General features: G+C 53.9%; 1 protein-coding gene, 1 long non-coding RNA gene and 1 other non-coding gene across 3 annotated transcripts in view; all 3 read left to right on the top strand.

Annotated features, from left to right (window-relative positions):
• Positions 1 to 12,315, top strand: part of AP1B1 (adaptor related protein complex 1 subunit beta 1) — a 59,172-nt gene extending 46,857 nt beyond the window's left edge. Inside the window, exons 17-24 of the mRNA XM_064367882.1 lie at positions 310 to 330; positions 938 to 1,081; positions 5,529 to 5,674; positions 8,024 to 8,153; positions 8,445 to 8,529; positions 9,477 to 9,563; positions 9,657 to 9,811; positions 11,290 to 12,315. Coding sequence (XP_064223952.1) covers positions 310 to 330; positions 938 to 1,081; positions 5,529 to 5,674; positions 8,024 to 8,153; positions 8,445 to 8,529; positions 9,477 to 9,563; positions 9,657 to 9,811; positions 11,290 to 11,364 — 843 coding nt within the window. The 3' untranslated portion in view covers positions 11,365 to 12,315. The remainder of the gene's footprint in view (positions 1 to 309; positions 331 to 937; positions 1,082 to 5,528; positions 5,675 to 8,023; positions 8,154 to 8,444; positions 8,530 to 9,476; positions 9,564 to 9,656; positions 9,812 to 11,289) is intronic.
• Positions 6,688 to 6,783, top strand: LOC135271330 (small nucleolar RNA SNORD125). The gene has a single exon (XR_010339435.1). It is a non-coding gene; the product is annotated as a small nucleolar RNA SNORD125 (small nucleolar RNA).
• A 1,372-nt stretch (positions 12,316 to 13,687) lies between the features above and the next one.
• Positions 13,688 to 19,793, top strand: LOC135271231 (uncharacterized). The gene is made up of 3 exons (XR_010339346.1): positions 13,688 to 15,853; positions 18,871 to 18,956; positions 19,592 to 19,793. It is a non-coding gene; the product is annotated as an uncharacterized LOC135271231 (long non-coding RNA).
• The last annotated feature ends 1,844 nt before the right edge of the window (positions 19,794 to 21,637 follow it).

The raw sequence follows: 21,637 nt of genomic DNA, 5'->3' as shown, positions 1-21,637 counted from the left end.
TCAGGTCCCCACAGGGGCAGCATGAGGGCAGGGGCCCGGCGATCAGTGCCGCTAGGGTGAGACAGGAGGGGCTGTGGTGCAGGATGGGAGGGTGTTGGGTGAAGACGTAGGGGTGGTGCCTTTCATAGAGACAGGTCTGGGCCTCTCGTAGGCCCCGGCACAGCCTCACACCACACTCCTCTCGGATGGAGCTACAGTTGACTCATCTCTTCCCTCTTTCCCTTCTCTCGTCTCTCTCTGTCTTCCTTCCTGGCTTTTCTCTCTGCATGTGGCTGCCTGTTCTCTTCACCTGCCTGCTTCCGCTTGGAGATGGGGGATGAGCCTGAAGGGGTACGGTTCAACCCTTGCGTCACCAAGCCTTCGTCCTTGCTCCTCCCAAAAGCACTGGCGCAGCATCCCAAGGGGCGGGTGATGTCAAAGCAGCACCCCCTGCTGAGCCACTGCCTTGGTCCAGCGTCCTGGCAGCCTCTGCCCTGACCAACTGGCATCCAGCTGCCACTGGGCCCCATAGCCATGGATTCTTGCCCAGTCCTCACCACCCATGACACATCGCCTTGTCATCCCCGGGATTGCCAGCCCTCAGTCCCACAACTCCTCTCTGATGTCCTGGAGGGAGAGCACCCGTCTGCGTAGCGTGTCTCCACCCAGCCGTGTGTCTTGGGACCTCCTTTTATCCATGGGCTGAGTGTCAATTTGGGAGTGTCCCCAGCCCTTTCCCAGTGATTATTGCTAAGGCTCAAGGCTTGCAGGGCATGGGAGGGCTCAGCCTCTCTTCTCCACCCACCTCTCTCTGTCTCATTTCTGTAACTTAGACTTGATGTGGAGGCTGCCCTGCCCCCGGCCCCCGGTGTATTCTAAAGAGCCAGGTTGTACTCATTCCCAGCCCCTGATGTCCCTGCCCCTGATGCTGCCTCTGACTCATTTCTTCCCTTTCCAGATTGGCGGCACCAACTTTGTGGCACCTCCAACAGCAGCAGTACCAGCCAATCTTGGAGCACCCATCGGCAGTGGCCTGAGCGACCTCTTTGACCTAACCAGTGGCGTGGGCACCCTGTCAGGATCATATGTGGCCCCCAAAGCAGTAAGTCACCTGCCTTCTTTCTTGGCAGGAGCAGAGAGAAGTCAGACTGGCATGTGGGCTCCTTTAAATCGCCTCGGCTGTGGAATTGGCTCAGGCCAGCGCTGATGAGGGAAGCCGGGGGCCATGGGGACACTGACGAAGAGGAGCTAAGTCAGGCTTGGCGGGGGTCTAGGAAGGCTTCCCAGAGGAGGGGTCGCAGAAACTCATTAGCTGAACAAAAGTGGGTAGGGGGCGCTCCAGGCCAAGGGAACAGCCTGTAGCAAGGCCTGGAGGAAAGGGAGACCCCGGCCTCTGCCAGGGAATCGGCAGAGGCCTGTCAGCTGGGAGCAGTAGTTCTTGGTGCCATCAGACCCAGCACCCCTTAGTCATCATAGACATTTTATGTTTTCACTGTTCCTCTCCTTAAATGCAATTGGTGGGCTGTGTAACCTACCTACACACAGCATTCCAGAAATACTCAGATGCTTTCACTGCATGGAGACATAAAAGGAAGAGAATACAAGTATATGTATCAGTTTATAAATGCCTGGGCACGCCCTCCCACTCACCCCAGAAGACATGAAGTTGCCAGGTGTTTGCTGCAGGGCAGAGTCACTGTGACCGTGACTGCCACAGCCCAGGTGTTTGTAGCCTGGACCCCGTGAATGTTTTGGCCAGTGGTGCCATTCGTTTCTGAAGTGGTCACTGCCTTCCAGTGAGGTTCTAAGTAAGACAAGGAACAGGTTTCCCTCGATTTTCCTGAGAATTGTGTTCCTGGAAGTCTCAGGGTATGTTGAAACCATGCAGAAAATACTGAAGGACGCAGGACAGTTGCTTGTTGTGGGGTGGTTGTCTCGTGGCAGAACGTCCAGCATCCCTGACTGTGGCGCACCACACGTTGTGCCACCTGAAGGTGCCCACAGATGCCCACTGTGCCCCCTCGGGCACAACACCGAGACTCCTTGGCTAGACTGGGGATCAGTAAGGGAGGAAGCTGGCAAGGCTGTCAGGGCCAGGCTGAGCATTTGCTCTTGATCCTGGCACAGCCAGAGCCATTGGAAAGTTTTGAGCAGAGGGATGAAGCAGTCCGATTTGCACTTGAGAAAGCTGGCTGCGTCTGCAGGGAGGGGTGGGGCAGAAGCACCGAGGCAGGGGTTCTGTGGCAGGGAGGAGGAGTGCTGCTGCAGCTGGACAACGAGGGCATCCTGTGGGTGGAAACAGCAGCCAGACTTGAGAGCTTCTTGGGAGGGAAGAGCCGGGGCTGAGGGAAGGAGAGCTGAGTCTGGGGTGTGAGAACATGCGGGCCAGGCACTTAGGAGCGCTCAGTGTGGGTCATGTCGTCAGTGTCAAGGAAGCTGCCAGAGGGAACCAACCTGGCCTGATTCCCTCACTGCGCTCAGATCAGAAGCTGTGTTTGCCAGAGCCCCCCTCTCTCTTCTGAGGTATCCTGCCCCTCTCTGAGCTGGCTTTTCCCACCATGTGCCAGCTGCACCTGCAGTGGTGGTCACTGGAGGCCCCTGGCAGGGTCTGGGCACTGAGAGGCCCACAGCAGACAGCAGCTCTGACATTGCAGCTGCACACTTCGTGCAGGGACGGCACAGCATTCCACAGCCACCACCAGCATGTCCTCTTCCCGGCAGCCCCTTGTGGCTCTTCCTCCCATTTCGTGGTTGAAAAATCCGAGTGCTTTTGCCTAAGGTCACATAGCTGGTGACAGAGTCTGGAAGTGAAAGCAGGTGACACTGATATCTCTGCTCCAGACCCCTACGTGATGGTGGCCCCACAGAGTGTGAGAACCACCTATGCCCCTGCCTTCACGTGTGGGGTGTCAGGGCCAGCAGGGCCAAGGGAGCGTAGGATCGTGGTATGATGTAAAGCATGTGCAATTGACTTACTACCTGGATTGGCTGTGCCAAGGCATGAGGCCAACCCGTACTCACCAGAAGCCTGATATCACAGGCATAGAAAGTAGGACTAAGGGACAGAAGTACAGCAAAGTCTCCTGTAACCCTATGGGTGCCAGCCCTTGCCAGGCACTGCAGAGCTGCCCGGAATAGACAGCCTAGAGCTGGCCTTTGGCATGGCACTAGACTTGTGTGTTTATTTTATTTTATTTATTTTTTTTTTGAGACAGAGTTTTGTTCTTGTCACCCAGGCTGGAGTACAATGGCATGATCTTGGCTCACTGCAACCTCCGCCTCCTGGGTTCAAGTGATTCTCCTGCCTCAGCCTCCTAAAGTAGCTGAGATTACAGGCGCCCGCCACCATGCCCAGCTAATTTTTTTGTATTTTTAGTAGAGGCAGGGTTTCACCATGTTGGCCTGGCTGGTCTTAAACTCCTGACCTCAGGTGATCCACCCACCTCGGCCTCCCAAAGTGCTGGGATTACAGGTATGTGCCACCATGCCCTGCCATGTGCTCATCTTAGAAGTGTTATCTCTGCTTTGTCTTTATGAAGAGTCAGATGAGTATAGGAGAGCATGCTGGAAAGGAGAGGGGATGGGATCGTCAAGTCAGCAGGTCAGGCTCCCTGGAGGAGGAGTCCTTATGACATGGGCAGGACTTTCCCCACTGCCTCGGTCATGGGAGGGTTCTAGGGTGTGGGTGCACTCTCCCTTCAGAATCAGTCAGTAGGTATCCACATCTTCCCAACAGCCCTGTGGCCACCTGGAATTGTTCATTCCTCACGCATTTCCACACCCCGCCTGTGGGGTTAAAGACATTGGCCAACCCTGCTGGTCTAAGGCAGTGAGGCTGGCTGTGCATCAGAACTTTTGGGCACCTCAAGCATTTGAGTCAGCTGGAGATGATAGTTCATTGGTTCATCCAGTAAAGATTGAATTTTGTTCTGCTAGGACCTGTGTGAGACACCATGAACCCACAATGACCAAGAGCAATGCAGTCCCCATCCCCAGCCATGGACAACTGAGAGAGGGTCGGGGAAAGGAGGCCCAATGGGGGGCCCAGGGAAGTGGTCCATGAGGGAGCCATGCCCCAGGTCAGGTTCAGCCAGCCTCGCAGTACTCTCGGCTGCCATGGCACAGCTGAGAGCCAAAGCAGGCTGCTTTCTGTCCTCACAGATCTGGCCAGGGGGCACAGAAGGTGCTCAGGGTTAACCAAGCAGGATGGCGGTGCGAAAGCACTTTCAAAGCAGAGAGAACAACGGGTGTGAGGTCCCAGGGGCGGGGGCAAGCCAAGCCTGAGGAGCAGATGGGTACCAGGCTGTGGAGGCCAAGGCCCTTGGAGGCCACTGCAGGGTTGGAAGGGGTTTCTCAGGGTGCCATGATCAGATCTGCATTTCACAAAATGACTTCAGTGGCTGTGGAAAGGGGGAGAGGGTGGAAATGGGGTGCCACCTGGCAGCTGCTGTCTTACCTGGGGACATCTGGTGGGAGCTCAGATGCTGGTGGTGCCTCTGGAGATGGAGAGAAGTGGAGGCCCTGGAGGCAGATACAGGAGGTGGCTTCAACGAGACTTGGGTTGCGTGAGTGCCGCAAGGAGGTTAGGGTGGGGTGGGGGCTGGTGCCTAATGTTTCTGCAGTTTCTGAAACTGGCAACCTGAGAGACAGTGGGAACCTTCGTTGGCACTGGATGCGCTTGCGGAAGCTGTCGGTGGGGTTTGAGCCTTTTGACCCCAAGGGGCCTGTAAGCCATCCACAGGAGAGTAACCGCCTGAGGGGTGTTTGTGAGTCCCCAGGATGCTGCTGGCGGATGTCTTCCTGGGGCGGGGCTGTAACTTACGCTGTTTGCTCAGCAAACAAACACTCCCCAAACACTGGTTTCACACCAGTCTCTGAGCCAAGGAGGTAAAGACAGAAAAATAGAGCCTTTCCCTCAGCGAGCTATCTGGGTACAGGGGAGACAGACACAAGTTAATATGTATCTGCTATAACATCACTGGGTCGAGGGAGCCTGGGGGCCGGCTTCCCGGAGGAGGTGGTTCTTGAGCTGAGACTCAAATGACAAGGGCAGGCAAGCAGCGGAAGGCCAGCCAGGCGACGGGTCCTCTTAGGTACTGTCCTTGGTCAGACCAGTTTCTACGGCCGAAGGCCAGCCCTGCCTCCTGCAAGGGAGGACAGGTGGTGACGGCCAGCAAGGCCCAGCTGTGGCTGAGCCCCAGGATGCCACTGGGCACTGAGCTCTGTCCTTGGCTCATGGCCTTCCTCAGCCCTACTTCCCAAGAGGTCCCTCCATTCCCCTCTGAGGACTCACAATAGCCCTTGAGCGCCCAAGCGCCTCCCCACCACGAGCTGCTCTGAGAGGCAGCTGTGTCATGGCGGTGTGCTAGGTGGGACATGGGATTATTCTCTTCCTGATATGCACCTGGTCATCCCCTAGCAGTAAAGGTAGGGGTGCTAGATTTGGGAGATGCCTGCAGGAAAGAGAAAAAGCACCCTCAGGTGGGTTGTTGAGTTTGGGCTGGGGGAAGAGGCACCCACCTGCCCCCTCCACACCCTCTTCCCTGCAGGTCTGGCTCCCAGCCATGAAGGCCAAGGGGCTAGAGATCTCAGGCACCTTCACCCGCCAGGTGGGCTCCATCTCCATGGACCTGCAGCTGACTAACAAGGCCTTGCAGGTCATGACCGACTTTGCCATCCAGTTCAACCGCAACAGGTGAGCTCCCTGAGGCCAGCACACCTCTCAAGGGGAGGCCTAGGAGAGAATCCACTTGGAGTCTGTTCTGGGGACTGCAGGCAAGGGTGGAGCAGGGGGAGGGTGGTGCCCTTTTTCTGGAGGATGTTCCCCACCATCCCTTGGGCCAGAACTCTCTAAAGCACTGGGTTTTGTTGTTGTTTTTTTTTTTTTTTTGAGACAGTCTCACTCTGTCACACAGGCTGGAGTGCAGTGGAGCCTCCTCAGCTTACTGCAGTCTCCACCTCCAAGGTTCAAGCAATTCTTCTGCCTCAGCCTCCTGAGTAGCTGGGACTACAGGCACACACCACCATGCCTGGCTAATTTTTTGTGTTTTTAGTAGAGATGGGGTTTCTCCATGTTGCCCAGGCTGGCCTCGAACTCCTGAGCTGACAATCTTCCCACCTCAGCCTCCCAAAGTGCTGGGATTACAGGCTTGAACCACTGCACCCAGCCAAGCAGTGGGATATTTACCCCCAAGTGGCCTCTTCATATGGACTCCAAAGTACCAGGCAGAATGGGGAAGGGCGTCTCTCCTTTTAGTTTTAATTTTTTTTTTAGGTGGAGGCTCAGGATATTGCCCAGGTTGAACCCTTGAGCTCAAGTGATCCTCCTGCCTCAGCCTCCCAGGTAGCTGGGACTGTGGGTCACCCACCACACCTGGCCGTCCTTATTTTTGCCTCCACTCTCCAAAGGAGTGTTTTACAGACAGGAACGTCCTGCTTCAGCTGAGGAGCCCACCTCTGGCAAACACCCCACATAGCCGGGCGGGGGGGCCTGTCTTAGGGACCAGCTCTCAGAAGGCTGGTGGGGAGTGGGCCTGCCTGCCAGCCTCCCCCACCATGGCAGAGGATTAAAAGTGTCAGATGGGGCCTCTGGGAGCAGTAGATGCTCCAACCCCCTCCCCACTGGGTCCCCTACACTCGGTGTCAGTGGGAAGGTTGCCTGTCTGGCACTGTTATGGACCCAACCACTGAGGCTAGGGCTTCCTGGGGACCCCTGGCAGCCCCTCCTGATGATTCTTCTTCCTGAGCACGCTCATGATGAGCAAACTGAGCCTCTAAGAAGTTGACTGAAGGGGCTGCTTCCCCAGGGGAGGCTGGGGGCCAAGTAGGTCCTGACCCTGGGGCAGACTAAGGCTGGGGAATGGCTCTGCCACTCACCTTCATGTTACCCTGGAGGCCGCAGAAGTGCTTCAGGCTCTGAGAGGTGGTCCCACTGGTTACCTCTAGCAAGCTTACTGTGTGCTGAATGCCTCCTGGGCACCAAGTCCTGTGCCACTGGCTTTGGCAATATTGTCTCGCTTGAGCCACCTGATGGCCCAGCAAAGTCACTGCCATCACCTCTTTTTAGTAGGTAATGACACCTGTGCTCCTTGGACAGGTCACATAGCTGGCAGTAGTGGAGCTCCCAGGAAAGCCTGGTGTGCTGGGCTGCCAGGCAGGCCTGAGGTTCCCTAAGTGGTCTCCCTTTGTGTCCCAGCCAGGCCTGATGGTTTCTTGGGCAGAGCGCAGGCTGGGGTCAGGCAACTGAAACTGATTCTTAGCAGTGCTGATCACTCTATGGGGTCTGACCCAAGCCTGCCCCTCCCTGAGACGGTGTCCGCATCTAGAGATGGGAAGAAGTGTACCTGGCTGTTTTTATGAGGCTAGGAATGGGTATAATATCGAATACACAGCCTGGGTATACTGAGCACTCCCTTCGTGCCCCTATTCCCATGCCCTGGGGGCACAAACTTCCAAGAGCCTGGGGCCGGCATTTCTCACACCCATGAGAATCTTCCTAATTTGCCATTGTGCTGGTTTGCAGAGAAGCAGGGCTTTCCTGAATCTCTCTGTGGCCACTGTGTGACCTGGCCAGTTTTGACCAAGAGGGTAAAATCTAGCATCTTGCTTGGGATAGTCGGATCCCTCCTGGGAGTTGGGGATTGGCAACAGAGACTTGAGTGGTCTCAGAGCTTTCAGGATAGAAGCAGCTTACCCTCCAGGCCCCTGGCATTAGACAGAGCTCCTTGAGGGCAGGACAGGGCAAGGCCTGCTTACCTGGGCCCACCACTGTCTGGCCCAGAGGAGAGGAACAGAGCTGGCTTCAGGCCTGCAGCCGGGCTGGGGCAGAGCAGCTGGCCTAGGGTTCTTTCTTCCTGTCCGCGTGGCCATCTGGGGGAGGGGGACTGGGAGCCCATCCTTCTGTCCAGGGCCCGGAGTGTGGGTAGGCTGGCATGGTGAGAGGCTCCCTGCCGACCACAGCCCAGCTCTTGAGTCCAAGGAGCTCACCTGCCCTGCATCAGCACCTGCTCCCCCTGCCATCCCTGCGGGGCTCCTCTCTCCCCAGCTTTGGCCTGGCCCCCGCCGCCCCCCTCCAGGTCCACGCGCCACTCAGCCCCAACCAGACAGTGGAGATCTCCCTGCCTCTCAGCACGGTGGGCTCGGTCATGAAGATGGAGCCTCTGAACAACCTGCAGGTGCGTTCCGGGCAGGGCGGGCACCCCAGTCCTTACCCCACCTACCAGCCCTTACCCCACCCACCACTTACCCCACCCACCAGCCAGGCCCCACCGGGGTCAGTAGAGGGCTGTGTCTGCAGAGTCAAGCTCTTAGCTGCAGATGTGTTGGGGAGGCCCAGGTCAGGGGACGAGGGGTATGTTTACCAGGGAGTGGCCTGGGAGAGAATCTGCTCAGCAACGCCCTTCCTGGGGCCTCAGAGGTTATGGTATTAAGCCCCAGGGACTGACTGGGGACCCCCTTGTGCCTAGGTGGCCGTGAAGAACAACATCGATGTCTTCTACTTCAGCACCTTGTACCCACTGCACATTCTGTTTGTGGAGGATGGGAAGATGGGTGAGTCATGAGGGAGCCCCCTGGGGTGCCTGAAATGGGGCTGTGGCTTGGGAACCTGACAAGGTGGTGCCTTTACCAAGGCCCGGATGGACTGCCTTGCCCACAGTGGAGTCCAGGAGTCACTGCTCCCTGCAGAGCCTGGAGTGAGGGGCACACCCAGGGCCAGCTCTGGTCTGACAGGTGGGCTGTGCCACATGGAATTCACCTCACTCCCAGGCTCTCTTGCTCACTCCTCAGCCTTGTCCCACAGGCTGCAGAGAGCCCAGGTCATGCCCCACGCCTGGTAACCCCCTCTGTGCCCTGGCTGGAACCCCCGAGGTGTTGATCACAGCACACGGACGGCCCGCACCCTGCCCCTGGCTGCATGGAGCCCTTGGCCCATGTCATCTCTTGCTTGCCACAGAAGCCCTGAACGGAGGCTGTGACTACCCAGCAGGCAGCTCGCCGAGGAGGAAGGCGTGTGGGGGTGGGGAGGGGAGAACTGAGGCCCAGGCGCAGGAAGCCAGGGTCATTTGGAAGCAGCACCGAGGCCTCCTTCATAGAGTGGAGGGTGTGCTCAGGGAAGCAGGAGGGCATGCAGTTACCCTGGAGGCCTGCGCTGCCTTTCCAGGGCCCTGGACAGTCCCATGCTTTGCTTCCCCGCACCCCTGAGTCTCTGGCAGGCATGGCCCTCCAGACACTGCCCCTCCTGGGCCCTGCTGGCAGTGCTGGTTGGTGGGGGGTCTGCAGCGTGACTTCAGTGGTGGTAACTTCCGTCTCCATGTTTGGTTGCTGCATGTCACCTTCCCTGCTGGTGCTCGTGCTGCAGGACTTAGAGGTTAGCAGCTAGTGCCTGTCGTTGGCTTTCAGGTGGCATCATAAAGGCCAGACCATTTCCTGTTGAGCTGCAGAGGGCCCACAGGTTTATGATGGGCCCACTTCTCACCCCCACACTGCTCACCCCACAGACCGGCAGATGTTCCTGGCCACATGGAAGGATATTCCCAATGAGAATGAGGCCCAGTTCCAAATCAGAGACTGTCCTCTCAATGCAGGTGAGGACTCCGAGCCCCCAGCCCCAGCCCCTCGCCTGTACCCAGGCCCCCCACACTGACTGTGGGGCCTCCCATGGCCATGTGACCCCACAGAGGCTGCGAGCAGCAAGCTGCAGAGCAGCAACATCTTCACTGTCGCCAAGAGGAACGTGGAGGGCCAGGACATGCTTTACCAGTCCCTGAAGCTGACCAACGGCATCTGGGTGCTGGCGGAGCTGCGGATCCAGCCGGGCAACCCCAACTGTATGGTGAGAGCCCCAGCACCCGCCACCCTGCAGCCTTGGAGCCTCCTCTTCCTCCCAGGCCAGGGGCTGGCTCTGGTGGAGGACGTGGTCCAAGCGTCCCTTCAAGCCTGGCTTGAACCAGAATCAGTTCTGTCCCTGGGAAGGACCTTTCTAGAAAGCTTCCAACTCAACACTGTTAAGTTACCCAGATAAGACACCAGTTGGGTATCAGAAACAGTGAGTTGGACTAGAAGATTGTGTAAAATTGGGCCCTGGGAGGTGGTGCAGTTGGCTGGGCACCCCCTGACTGGGAAGTAGCATTGCTGGGCACAGGCCCGGGCCCTGCCCTGTGAGTGCCTGCATGTCCGGCTGGGAGGACATTGGTTCCCAGGAGCCGGAGCTTCCCAGGCCTTGAGGCAGACCTGTCAGGGAATGGCTTCCCTGGGGCATGCAGTTATCCTGGAGGCCTGCGCTGCCTTTCCAGGGCCCTAGACAGCCCCATGCTCTGCTTCTCCCTGCACCCCTGAGTCTCTGGCAGGCATGGTCCTCCAGACACTGCCCCTCCTGGGCCCTGCTGGCAGCGCTGGTTGGTGGGGGGCTGCAGCGTGGCTTCGGTGGTGATAACTTCCGTCTCCATGTTTGGTTGCTGCATGTCACCTTCCCTGCTGGTGCCCGTGGTGCAGGACTTAGAGGTTAGCAGATCACTTTCTCTTTCCTCATCTGCCCTCCCCAGCCTTGGCTCCTGTCCTGGCCCCCATGCACCCCATGTCTCCTCCTCGTCTCTTGGCCTCACCTCACCTGGCAGGCTCCAGCCAGGTGGCCCCAATTGAGGTGCTGATACCCCACTTCCACACATTCACAGTGTGCACAGAGCCCTTCCTAGGAGGCCAGGAGGAGCCCCGTGGGCTGCTGCTGACCTGCGGAACTCCACTGTTCCCACTTCCCGACTGCACCCTGCAGAATCAGTGCTTTAGAGTGGATGGGTGGGGGCTTCTCTCTCCTCTGCCTGTGATCTCACGCTCAGTCCACAGAGTGGAGGCAAAGTCTCTACCATGCCTGCTTCCTACGCAGGAAACCAGGAATGAGCCCAGCACCCCTCCAGGCTCCCCCGCAGCACTCTGCACCCCTCAGGATTTTCTGTCAGGCTTCAGTCCTGAGGACCCCAGACCTCCAGGGACTCCGGGGGGTCAGGCAGCCCTCAGGGTGGGGGCCGGGCACTCCCTGGCAGCTTCCGGCTCGTGACTCACACTGCTCGCCAGCAGGGCTCTGGTGACTGGGCTGACAGCAGGTGTGTGGGCTGCAAGTATATTTGGTCCACACCCGGCTGGCTGCGACAGCCGCCCCCTCTGCTTTCCCTCACATCTGTGCCAGGCGCAGCTGCTGCCAGGCTGTGTGCACGCCATGCTCTCCCATTGGTTCCCGTTCTCCTCCCCACCCCCTTCCTTTCTGAGAGGAGCCCCAGGGATGAGCGCTTTCTCCCCCGACCCCTCTTTCCCCTACAGCTGTCCCTGAAGTGTCGAGCTCCAGAAGTGTCCCAGCATGTGTACCAGGCCTATGAGACCATCCTCAAGAACTGAGGCCCCAGCCAGTGCCCACCGCAGCCTCCTGCCCACCCCATTGAAGACCCCCTGGGGTTGGCAGCACATCTTCCTCCTCACAGGAGGGACCAGGCGGGGCTCCTGGCCACCGAGGGGCCTCTCTGATCCTGATGGCAGCACCCACCAGATCCCTGGGTTGGGGCACCACCCCCTCCTGGGGTGAGAGCGCAGTGCACTCGTGTGCTCCAGGATGCCCCTGCTCCTGTGGCTGTGACATGTGGGGTCAGGTGAGGAGGGGACCAAAGGAAACAGCCAGAGCGGCCGCAGAAGCTGTGTCTGAAGGGTGAGCTTGGAGCTTGCCCCTCCAACTCACAGCCCCTAGCTCCTTGATCTCTTGGGTTGGTGTTAAAGGGCCCCCCGCTGCCACCTCTCATGGGATGGACCTGCCAACCTAGCTTAGGTGTGCAGGGAGGGGTCCCCTTGGTACCAGGAGAGCTGCTTGCTTAGGGCCTGGGGCTCAAGGGGCTGTAAGTGCCGGCAGAGGGGCAGAGCTGGGTTGGGAGGAGCCCAGGGCCTGCACGACCCACCCACAGCCACCAGGCTGGTGCCCTGCAGCTGTGCCAGTTGGGCCACAGCCTCCCGAGGCTGACCTGCATGGTCAAGACCAGGCAGAAGCTCCCAGAGCCCGTTTTGGGCTCCTGTACCCCTGGCAGCTGCACCATCCCCCACTCCCCACTTCTGCCCCAAGGATGGTCACTGCCTACGATACATTCCTCAGTGTCACCTCTGAGCCCACGACTCCTGCAGCAGAGACCGGGCTGAGGGATGGGGCTGGACGAGTGGGTGCGCCTCCGTTTGGGTTTCTTCGGGGTTTCTCTGTAGTGTCTGCTGCCCTCCTCCTGGCCTCCCAGGTTTCAGTTGTGTCTGAAAGAGCATTAGGTTTTCCTGTTACTGCTGTTTAATAATAAAGAAAGATTTGGCTTTTGGCAATCATGGACACTTTTTTCCCCTCCACTGAATATCAGGATTGAAAGCTGCCTCCAAGTGGTTGGGAATGGTTTTCTGACCCTACAGTAACTAGATCTAATATACATCATCAGAAAATATATATTGTATGTTTACTTTTATTTTCAGAAAGAGAAAGTGAATAAAAAGAATGACATCAAGTGTGTCCCCGGCCAGTGTGTCAGGCCCGAGGCTCTTCTGGGCGGGAGTGCTGGACTGCAGGGACCCCAGGGTCAAGGGCTTCAGTTGTGTGCGCAGCCGTGGCCTCTCCCATGGTACTCTGAGGACAGCGCCTTCCCTCCATCCTGTCCTTGGCAAACTGACTGCTGCGGTCTGCTGCTGTCCCTGGTACCTCTCCTGCCATTGATCCCTCCTCCCCAGAGCTGAGTCTGTCTTGCCTTGTGATGCTGGCTCCCCTTGTGGTTTTCTCCAGCTCCCTGTCATCTGGGAGGCTCCAGGGGGCATGATCAGGGCAGCCGTGGGAGAGGGGGTGGGCACATGGACCAGGCCAGCCACCACCGAGGACACCTTGTGTGGCCCCAGACCTGGCACTGGCCTGGCTCCCAGGCAAAGGCGGCCAGACCCTGGGTGGGGCTTTTTCGGCCGAGCTGCCTATTGGCTGATGGGCCTCAGCCTGCTTCTGAAGGAAGAGCAGCCCAGCTGCCCCTCAGCCCGTTTCAGCCCCAGCCGCTCCTTCATGTTCTATGTACACTTAGCCCCCCACACACTGCCCACCTCATACACACCGCTGCCTTCCTGGCTGCCGGAAGCTGGGTGAAGACAGCCTGCCCTCTTCCAGGCATCACAGGGACCCCTGGCCCTCCACTGCCCCACCTCAGACCTCTGAAGTGCCACTGTGTTGCGCTGGGGACCCCAGGGTCAAGGGTTCAAGGTGTGTCCCCTGTGGTGGCCCCTCCATAGAGTCTAGAACCAACCAAGGCCCTTGACTGCACAACCCTGGTTCTTGCCTCGCCTGAGAGTCCCCAAATGTAGCTGGAGTCCTTGTCCTGCCATGGGATTAGAGGTTGGTGAACCCTTGATGACAGGTACCATCACCCTGCCATGTTACTTGCCTCCCCTGAGCCCAACACCTGCGTGCTCTGCCTGCGGAGCAGCTGCCACCACTCCTGTGGCCTGCCAGCTCAGCCATTCGGGGGACTTGGCACTTCGCCTCCCCACCCCTCCATTGCAAGGCCAGGAGAGTGCAATTGTGGGATCAGTGTCCCCACCGGAGGCCCAGGACAAGCCACCTGGGTGAAGAGTGCCGGTGAGAGAAGTGGACCATCCATCCCTGGACACCTCAGGTTTTAATCAGTCTGCTCAAGCCTCAGGTGATTGTGAGTGGTGCCTCACCACAATTGGGCCCTCTTTCACCCCCACAGTGCCCAGCATATACTGTAGAGGCTTAAGCCACACATGGGGAAACTGAGGCAGGGAGGGCCTTCATGCTCCCAGTCCCCTGCACCACTGCATCAGGAGAGCAGGCACACAGGATGCTCCTTTGAGGCTTTGCCTTTAGGAAAAGTGCTTTAGGACATAGCCAGCCTGTGCCCTTCAGCTTCCCTGTCCCTCCCTGACTTTCAAGGGTCATCACAGGTGGCCTCCCTCCTCACGTGGCCTTCCTGGTCCTGACGCGCTCAGGCCTCCCTACCTCGTCTCTCGGAGGCCTTGGCATCCACAACTTGGGGAACTTCCCTGGCTTTTCTTGGGAGGATTCCCCAGTGTCTTGAACCTTCCCAGCCAATCAGGAAATCCAACAACAGCAACCAGTTAGTTCTGGAGGGTCCAACACATACCCAAGAGCTGATGGGTTCCCCTGTGCGCCAGACACTGCTAAGGCTGTTGCGGGACCTGGTTTCACACTGTTTAATCTTCAGCTAGTGGTTTGTGTTTGTTTTTATGGAGCAAGTAATTAGGACCATGGCGAGGTCACCCAGACAGAGATTCAAGTTCTCCCTCTCACCCCGTCCTCAGTCCTTAGTTTCCTTCCTAAAGTCAGACATTGTCGCTAGATTTTGATTTTCACCCAGGGATATTCTGCGCATGTGTATAAGCAAATCCATGTAGAGATTTACTAAACAAATGATAGCACACCTAGACACTGCCAGCCTGTGGCGTCTCTGACCTGACAGTCATTTCTGGAGCTGTTTCCCTATCAGTACGAGCAGACAGACCCCCTCAGCCTTCCTTGTGTGAGGAATAGCCAGTCCCCGCTGTGGGGCATTCAGGCTGTTTCTGCAGCCTAAGCAATGCTGCCTCAAATACCTCCCACATACACCCTTGCTCATAGGCAGGGATGTAGCTGTAGGATCCAGCCCGGAACTGCTGAATGGAGGGTATACACAAGATGCATTTTCTGTTTTAGCTCTGGTTTTGAAAAGGTAACACATTCAGATGGGTCGAAATGTGAAAGACAAGATAGATATAAAAATCCACCCTTTTCCCTCATGTTCCTCCCCAAAGGAAACCAATGTAACTTCCAAAGAGACTCAACGGTGCCTAATGTGGATTTTTTCCCTTCTTATATACAAATGGTAGCACAGAATACATGCTGGGCTTATGTCGCAGAGGTTTTTCCATTATTCGCCCATTATAGAGAGTGTCCTCCTGCTTTTTATTTTTTTAAACAGCTGTATGGTATTCCGTTTTTGTTTTTGTTTTTTTGAGACAGCCTTGCTCTGTCGCCCAGGCTGGAGTGCAATGGCGTAATCTCAGCTCACTGCAACCTCTGTCTCCCAGGCTCAAGCAATTCTCATGCCTCGGCCTCCTGAGTAGCTGGGATTACAGGAACACACCACCACACCCAGCTAATTATTTTTCTATTTTTAGTAGAGATGGGATTTCACCATGTTGGCCAGGCTGCTCTCGAACGCCCAACCTCAGGTGGTCTGCCCACCTCAGCCTCCCAAATTGTTGGGATTACAGGAGTGAGCCACCTCATCCAACCTTTTTTTTTTTTTTTAAGACAGAGTCTCTGTCACCCACGCTGGAGTGCAGTGGTATATTGATGGCTACTGCAGTCTTAACCTCCCAGGCTTAAGTGATCCTCCCACCTCAGCCTCCTGAGTAGCTGGGACTACAAGTGCACACCACCACACCCAGAAAACTTGTTATTTTTTTGTAGAGACAGGGTCTTTTCATGTTGCCCAGGCTGTTCTCAAACTCTTGGGCTCAACAACCCGCCTGCCTCAGCTTCCCAAAATGCTGGGATTACAGGCATGAGCCACTGCGCCCGGCCCTTCCCAAGTTTTCAATGTGCCACTTTGCATGTGTTTTTGAGCCACTTGTGTGTCCCTTCCTGTGAGTTGTCCACATTTTTTTTGTCATTTTTCTATCTGATTATTGATCATTTTCTTACTGATTTAACGTTATTTGTCCCTATTTTGTTATTGCTTTTTACTTTCCACGCTGAAATTGGGCTTTTTAAGGTGTAATTTTCTTTTAATTTTTTCTTTCTAGCACTTGTCTGCTCTTGGCTTTTGCATTTCAATCCTGTCCCATCTGGGCTTTCTGTAGGAATGAGGTAGGGATCCAACTTCCCCTTTCCCCAGATGCTTCCCCACTTGTCTCCACACCATTTACTGAATAATTCATCTTTTCCCCACAGATTTGAAATGCCATTTTTATCATATTCTAAATTTCCACATATATTTGGGTATTTTTCTGGACTCTGTTCTATATCAGAGAATTTGTCTATTCATGCTTTGATAACTTGTATTTTTATTTATTTATTTTTTTATTTTTTAAGACGGGGTTTCACCATGTTGGTCAGGCTGGTCTTGAGCTCCCAACCTCAGGTGATCCGCCCACCTTGGCCTCCAAAGTGCTTGGATTACAGGCGTGAGCCACCATGCCCGGCTATTTTTATTTATTTTTTTGAGATGGAGTTTAGCTCTTGTTGCCCAGGCTAGAGTGCAATGGCACGATCTCAGCTCACTGCAACCTCTGCCTCCCGGGTTCAAGCAATTCTTCCGTCTCAGCCTCCCAAGTAGCTGGGATTACAGGCATGTGCCACCACGCCAAGCTAATTTTTTGTATTTTTAGTAGAGACAGGGTTTCACCATGTTGGCCAGGATGGTTTCGATCTCTTGACCTCGTGATCCACCTGCCTCGGCCTCCCAAAGTGCTGGGATTACAGGCGTGAGCCACCATGCCCGGCCTTTAAATTTTTTTTGAGACAGAGTCTTGCACTGTTGCTTGGGCTGGAGTACAATGGCGCAATCTCGGCTCACTACAACCTCCACTTTCCAGGTTCACACGATTCTCTTGCCTCAGCCTCTCGAGTAGCTAGGATTATGGGCACACACGACCATACCCGGCTAATTGTGTGGATTTTTAGTGGAGATGAGGTTTCACTATGTTGGCCAGACTGGTCAAACTCCTGACCTTGTCTGCCTTGGCCTCCCAAAGTGCTGGAATTACAGGCGTGAGCCACTGTGCCCAGCCGATTTTTATTTTAATTCATTTATAATTTATTGTTGAGACAGGGTCTAACTCCTATCGCCCAGGTCGTTGTGCAGTGGTGCAATCTCAGCTCACTGAAACCTCCACCTCCCAGGCTCAAGTGATCCTCCTGTCTCAGCCTCCCAAGTAGCTAGGATTACAGGTAAGAGCTATCACGCCTGACTAATTTTTGTGTTTTTTGTAAGCATGGGGTTTCCCCATGCTACCCAGGCTGGTCTCAAACTCCTGAGTTCAAGTGATCCACCTGCCTCGACCTCCCAAAGTTCTGGGATTATAGGCATGAGTCACTGCACCCAACCATGTTTTAAATTTTTTGAGTCAGGGTCTCACTCTCACTCAGGCTGGAATGCAGTGGCACGATCATAGCTCACTGCAGCCTTGAACACCTGGGCTCAAGCACTCATCCTGCCTCAGCCTCTCAAGTCATTGGGATTACAGGTGTGAGCCACAGCTCCCGGCCATATTTTGATAACTTCTTATACCCTCTTATTCCCACTTGTTTCTATTTAAACTTTAGAACTAGTCTGTCCTTAAAAAAAAAAAAAAAAATTGGCCTGGTACGGCGGCTCACACCTGTAATCCCAGCACTTTGGGAGGCCGAGGTAGGTGGATCACCTGAGGTCAGGAGTTCAAGACCAGCCTGACCAACATGGAGAAACCCCATCTCTACTAAAAATACAAAATTAGCCAGGCGTGGTGGCACATGCCTGTAATCCCAGCTACTCGAGAGGCTGAGGCAGGAGAATTGCTTGAACCTGGGAGGTATAGGTTGTGGTGAGCTGAGATCATGCCATTGCACTCCAGCCTGGGCAACAAGAGAAAAACTCCGTCTCAAAAAAAAAAAAATTGATCATATTATTTGGCCCACATCAAATGTTTACATTAATTTATGGAGACTGACCTTCTTGTAATGATGTCAGTAATAATATTGGATCTGGCCAGGCACGGTCGCTCATGCCTATAATCACAGCACTTTCTTAGGCCGAGGCGGGTGGATCACCTGAGATCAGGAGTTCAAGACCAGGCTGGCCAACATGGTGAGACCCCATCTCTACTAAAAATACAAAAAATTAGCCGGGCCTGGTGGCAGGCACCTGTAATCCCACCTACTCAGGAGGCTAAGGCAGGAGAATAGCTTGAACCTGGGAGGCAGAGGTTGCAATATCCTGAGATTGTGCCACTGCACTCCAGCCTGGGCGACAGAGTGAGACTCCATCTCAAAAAAGTAAATAAATAAAATAATAATATTGGATCTTTATATGTAAAGAACAGGAGTAGATGCTTTCCCATTGATTCAGGTTCTCTGTCTATAATATTTTAAGTTTTCTTGCACACACATTTGTTCTACATGTAGTCCTGAGTATTTTCTATGTTGACTTATTTTGTAAATGGACCCTCTTCCATTATTTCCCATATGTATTTAGAATGTAAGCATGTATTTATAAATATATATGAATATAGAAGTAATATATGTTTGTAATATAAAGTAACATAAATTACATCTTATATAATTTAAAAGCACCCATTTAGTTATTTTTCTTTTTGAGACAGAGTCTCACTCTGTCGCCCAGGCTGGAGTGCAGTGGCATGATCTCAGCTCACTGTAACCTCTGCCTGCTGGGTTCAAGCGATTCTCCTGCCTCAGCCTCCTGAGTAGCTGGAATTATAGGCATGTGCCACCATGCCCAGCTAATTTTTGTATTTTTAGTGAGGTGGGGTTTCACAATGTTGGCCAGGCTGGTCTCAAACTCCTGACCTCAAGTGATCCTCCTGCCTCAGCCTCCGAAAGTGCTAGCTAGGATTATAGTCGTGAGCTACTGTGCCTGGCAGTCTGCTTCATTTTTTATTCAGGTTTCACTAGTTTTCCACTGGTGTCCTTCTGTTCCAGAAACCCACATTCCACGTGGTGCTCATGTTTCCTTATATATGTGAGAGTTTCTCAGCTATTGTTGGTGTTTCATGACCTTGACTGTTTCAAGGAGTCCTGCTTGGTAATATATTCTGTAGACAGTCCCTCAGTTTGGGTTTGTTGGGTGTTTTTCTCATGATCAGCCTGGGATTATGTTTTTTTTTTAGGAAGAATACCACACAGGTGACTTTCCTGTTCCAGCATATCAGGGTGACATGCTAACCATCACATTTGCCTGGATCACCTGGCCAAGGTAATGTTTGCATGTTTGCAGGTTTCTCTACTGTGAAGTTATTTTCTCCTTTTTTTTTTTTTTTTCCTAAGACAGGGTCTCATTCTGTCCTCCAGTGCAGAGGCACAAACACAGCTCACTACAGGCTTGACCTCTCGCACTCAATTGATCCTCCCACCTCAGCCTCAAAGTAGCTGGGACTGCAGGGATGCACCACCACACCTGGCTAATTTTATTTATTATTATTATTTTTATTTTTAGTAATGATGAGGTCTCACTATGTTGCCCAGGCTGGTATTGAACTCCTGGACTCAAGTGATTCACCAGCCTTGGCCTCCCAAAGTGTTGGGATTGCAGGCGTGAGCCACCGCACCCAGCCAGCCCCCTTTCTGTACTGTATTCTTTGGAAGCAAATCACTTAATGCAGCCTACACTCTGGAAAGGGGTTCGGGGAGTAGTTACGTGAGGATGTTTGGAATTCTGTAAGGAAGACTTGTTTCTTCTCAGATGGACATTTTTTCCTGGGAGCAAGCAAGCTGAATGATCACATTTATTTATGCAGTCGTTTATATCGGTGTAGACTCATGGATGTTTATTTTATAATCTGGGCTTAATCCCATACAACATTGTTTACTTTGTTGCTTGAATTGTTCCAGGTTTGGCCACCAGGAGCCCCTTCCAGAAGGTTCCTGTGTCCCTGTGACATACCACCATCCTTGTTTTTGACCACTTCCTTCCTTTCTGCCACCATAAGACGCTCCAGGATCATCTTATACTGGTCCTGCCCCAACCCTAAAGGCAGTCATCTCTCTAAGGGGTCAGGTTCCTTTCACTGGAGAACAGTATTAGAAATCAAGAGCGGCGGGCCGGGCGCGGTGGCTCACGCCTGTAATCCCAGCACTTTGGGAGGCCGAGGCGGGTGGATCACGAAGTCAAGAGATCGAGACCATCCTGGTCAACAAGGTGAAACCCCATCTCTACTAAAAATACAAAAAATTAGCTGGGCATGGTGGCGCATGCCTGTAATTCCAGCTACTCAGGAGGCTGAGGCAGGAGAATTGCCTGAACCCAGGAGGCGGAGGTTGTGGTGAGCCGAGATCGCACCATTGCACTCCAGCCTGGGTAACAAGAGCCAAACTCCGTCTCAAAAAAAAAAAAAAAGAAAAAAGAAATCAAGAGCGGCTGGATGCAGTGACTCAAACCTATAATCCTGGCTCTTTGGGAGGCTCAGGCAAGCTGATTGCTTGAGACCAGCCTGAGCAACATGGCAAAACCCTATTTCTACAAAGAAATGCAAAAATTTAGCTGAGTGTGGTGGTGTGTGCCTGTAGTCCCAGCTACTCAGGGAGGCTAAGATGGGAGGATTGCTTGAGCCCTGGAGGTTGAGGCTGCAGTGAGCCATGTTTGTGCCTCTGCACTCCAGCCTGGATGACAGAGTGAGACCCTGTTTCAAAAATAAATAAATAAATTAGGCCTGGCTCAGTGGCTCATGCCTGTAATTCCAGCACTTTGGGAGACCAAGGCGGGCAGATCACAAGGTCAAGAGATCTAGACCATCCTGGCCAACATGGTGAAACCCTGTCTCTACTAAAAATACAAAAAATTAGCCTGGCCTGGTGGCAGGCGCCTGTAGTCCCAGCTTCTCGGGAGGCTGAGGCAGGAGAATCGCTTCAACTTGGGAAGCGGAGGTTGCGGTGAGCCGAGATTGTGCCACTGCACTCCAGCGTGGGCGACAGAGCGAGACTCTGTCTCAAAAAATTAATTAATTAATTTTTTTTCTTTTTCTTTTTTTGGTTTTTTTTTGAGACGGAGTCTTGCTCTATTGCCAGGCTGGAGTGCAATGGCACAATCTCGGCTCACTGCAACCTCTGCCTCCTGGATTCAAGCGATTCTTCTGCCTCAGCCTCCCGAGTAGCTGGGACCACAGGCACATGCTACCATGCCCGGCTATTTTTTGTATTTTTAGTAGAGACGGGATTTCACCATGTTGGCCAGGATGGTCTCGATCTCTTGACCTAGTGATCTGCCCGCCTCGGCCTCCCAAAGTGCTGGGATTACAGGCGTGAGCCACCGCGCCCGGCCTAATTAATTAATTAATTATTAATAAAAAGGAAAGAAACCAAGAGCTAGGTGCCAGATGTATTCATTGCCACTGGGTGTCACTTCTTCCAGGCCCTCTCAGCTGACAGAGCTAGAAAACATGTGTACCTGTTTACCCATGTACACACACATATCCCTCCATTAGATTTCGTATTTGTAGCTATTACATATAAAAATGGAAGTTTTATATGTATACATTTTGTCTTCCCAAATTTAACAAGTTGTCTTGTTTTATTCTCTTTGTATCATCTTACTGCATCCCACAAGTCAGGACAATTAATATTCCCTTCACAGAGAAGGAAGCTGAGAAGCAGAAGATTTTTTTTGTTTTTTTGTTTCTTTTTTTTTGAGACAGTGTCTTTTCTTCTTTTTGAGACAGGATCTTTTCTTCTTTTTGAGACAAGGTCTGGCTCTGTGGCCCAGGCTGGTATACACTGGTGTGATCATGGCTCACTGCAGACTTGACCTCCAGGGCTCAAGTGATCCTCCCACCTCAGCCTCCCAAGTAGCTGGGACCACAGGTGTACACCACCACACGCAGCTAATTATTAATTTTTTTTTTTTTTGAGATGGATTCTCACTTTGTTACCCAGGCTGCAGTG

Source organism: Aotus nancymaae, unplaced genomic scaffold (genome assembly GCF_030222135.1).
Source record: "Aotus nancymaae isolate 86718 unplaced genomic scaffold, 86718_ANA_hifiasm-v0.15.2.pri h1tg000076l, whole genome shotgun sequence".
In the NCBI taxonomy this organism is placed as follows: Eukaryota; Metazoa; Chordata; class Mammalia; order Primates; family Aotidae; genus Aotus; species Aotus nancymaae.
Note: the sequence above shows the minus strand (reverse complement) of the source record. Positions and strands in the feature narration are given on the sequence as shown.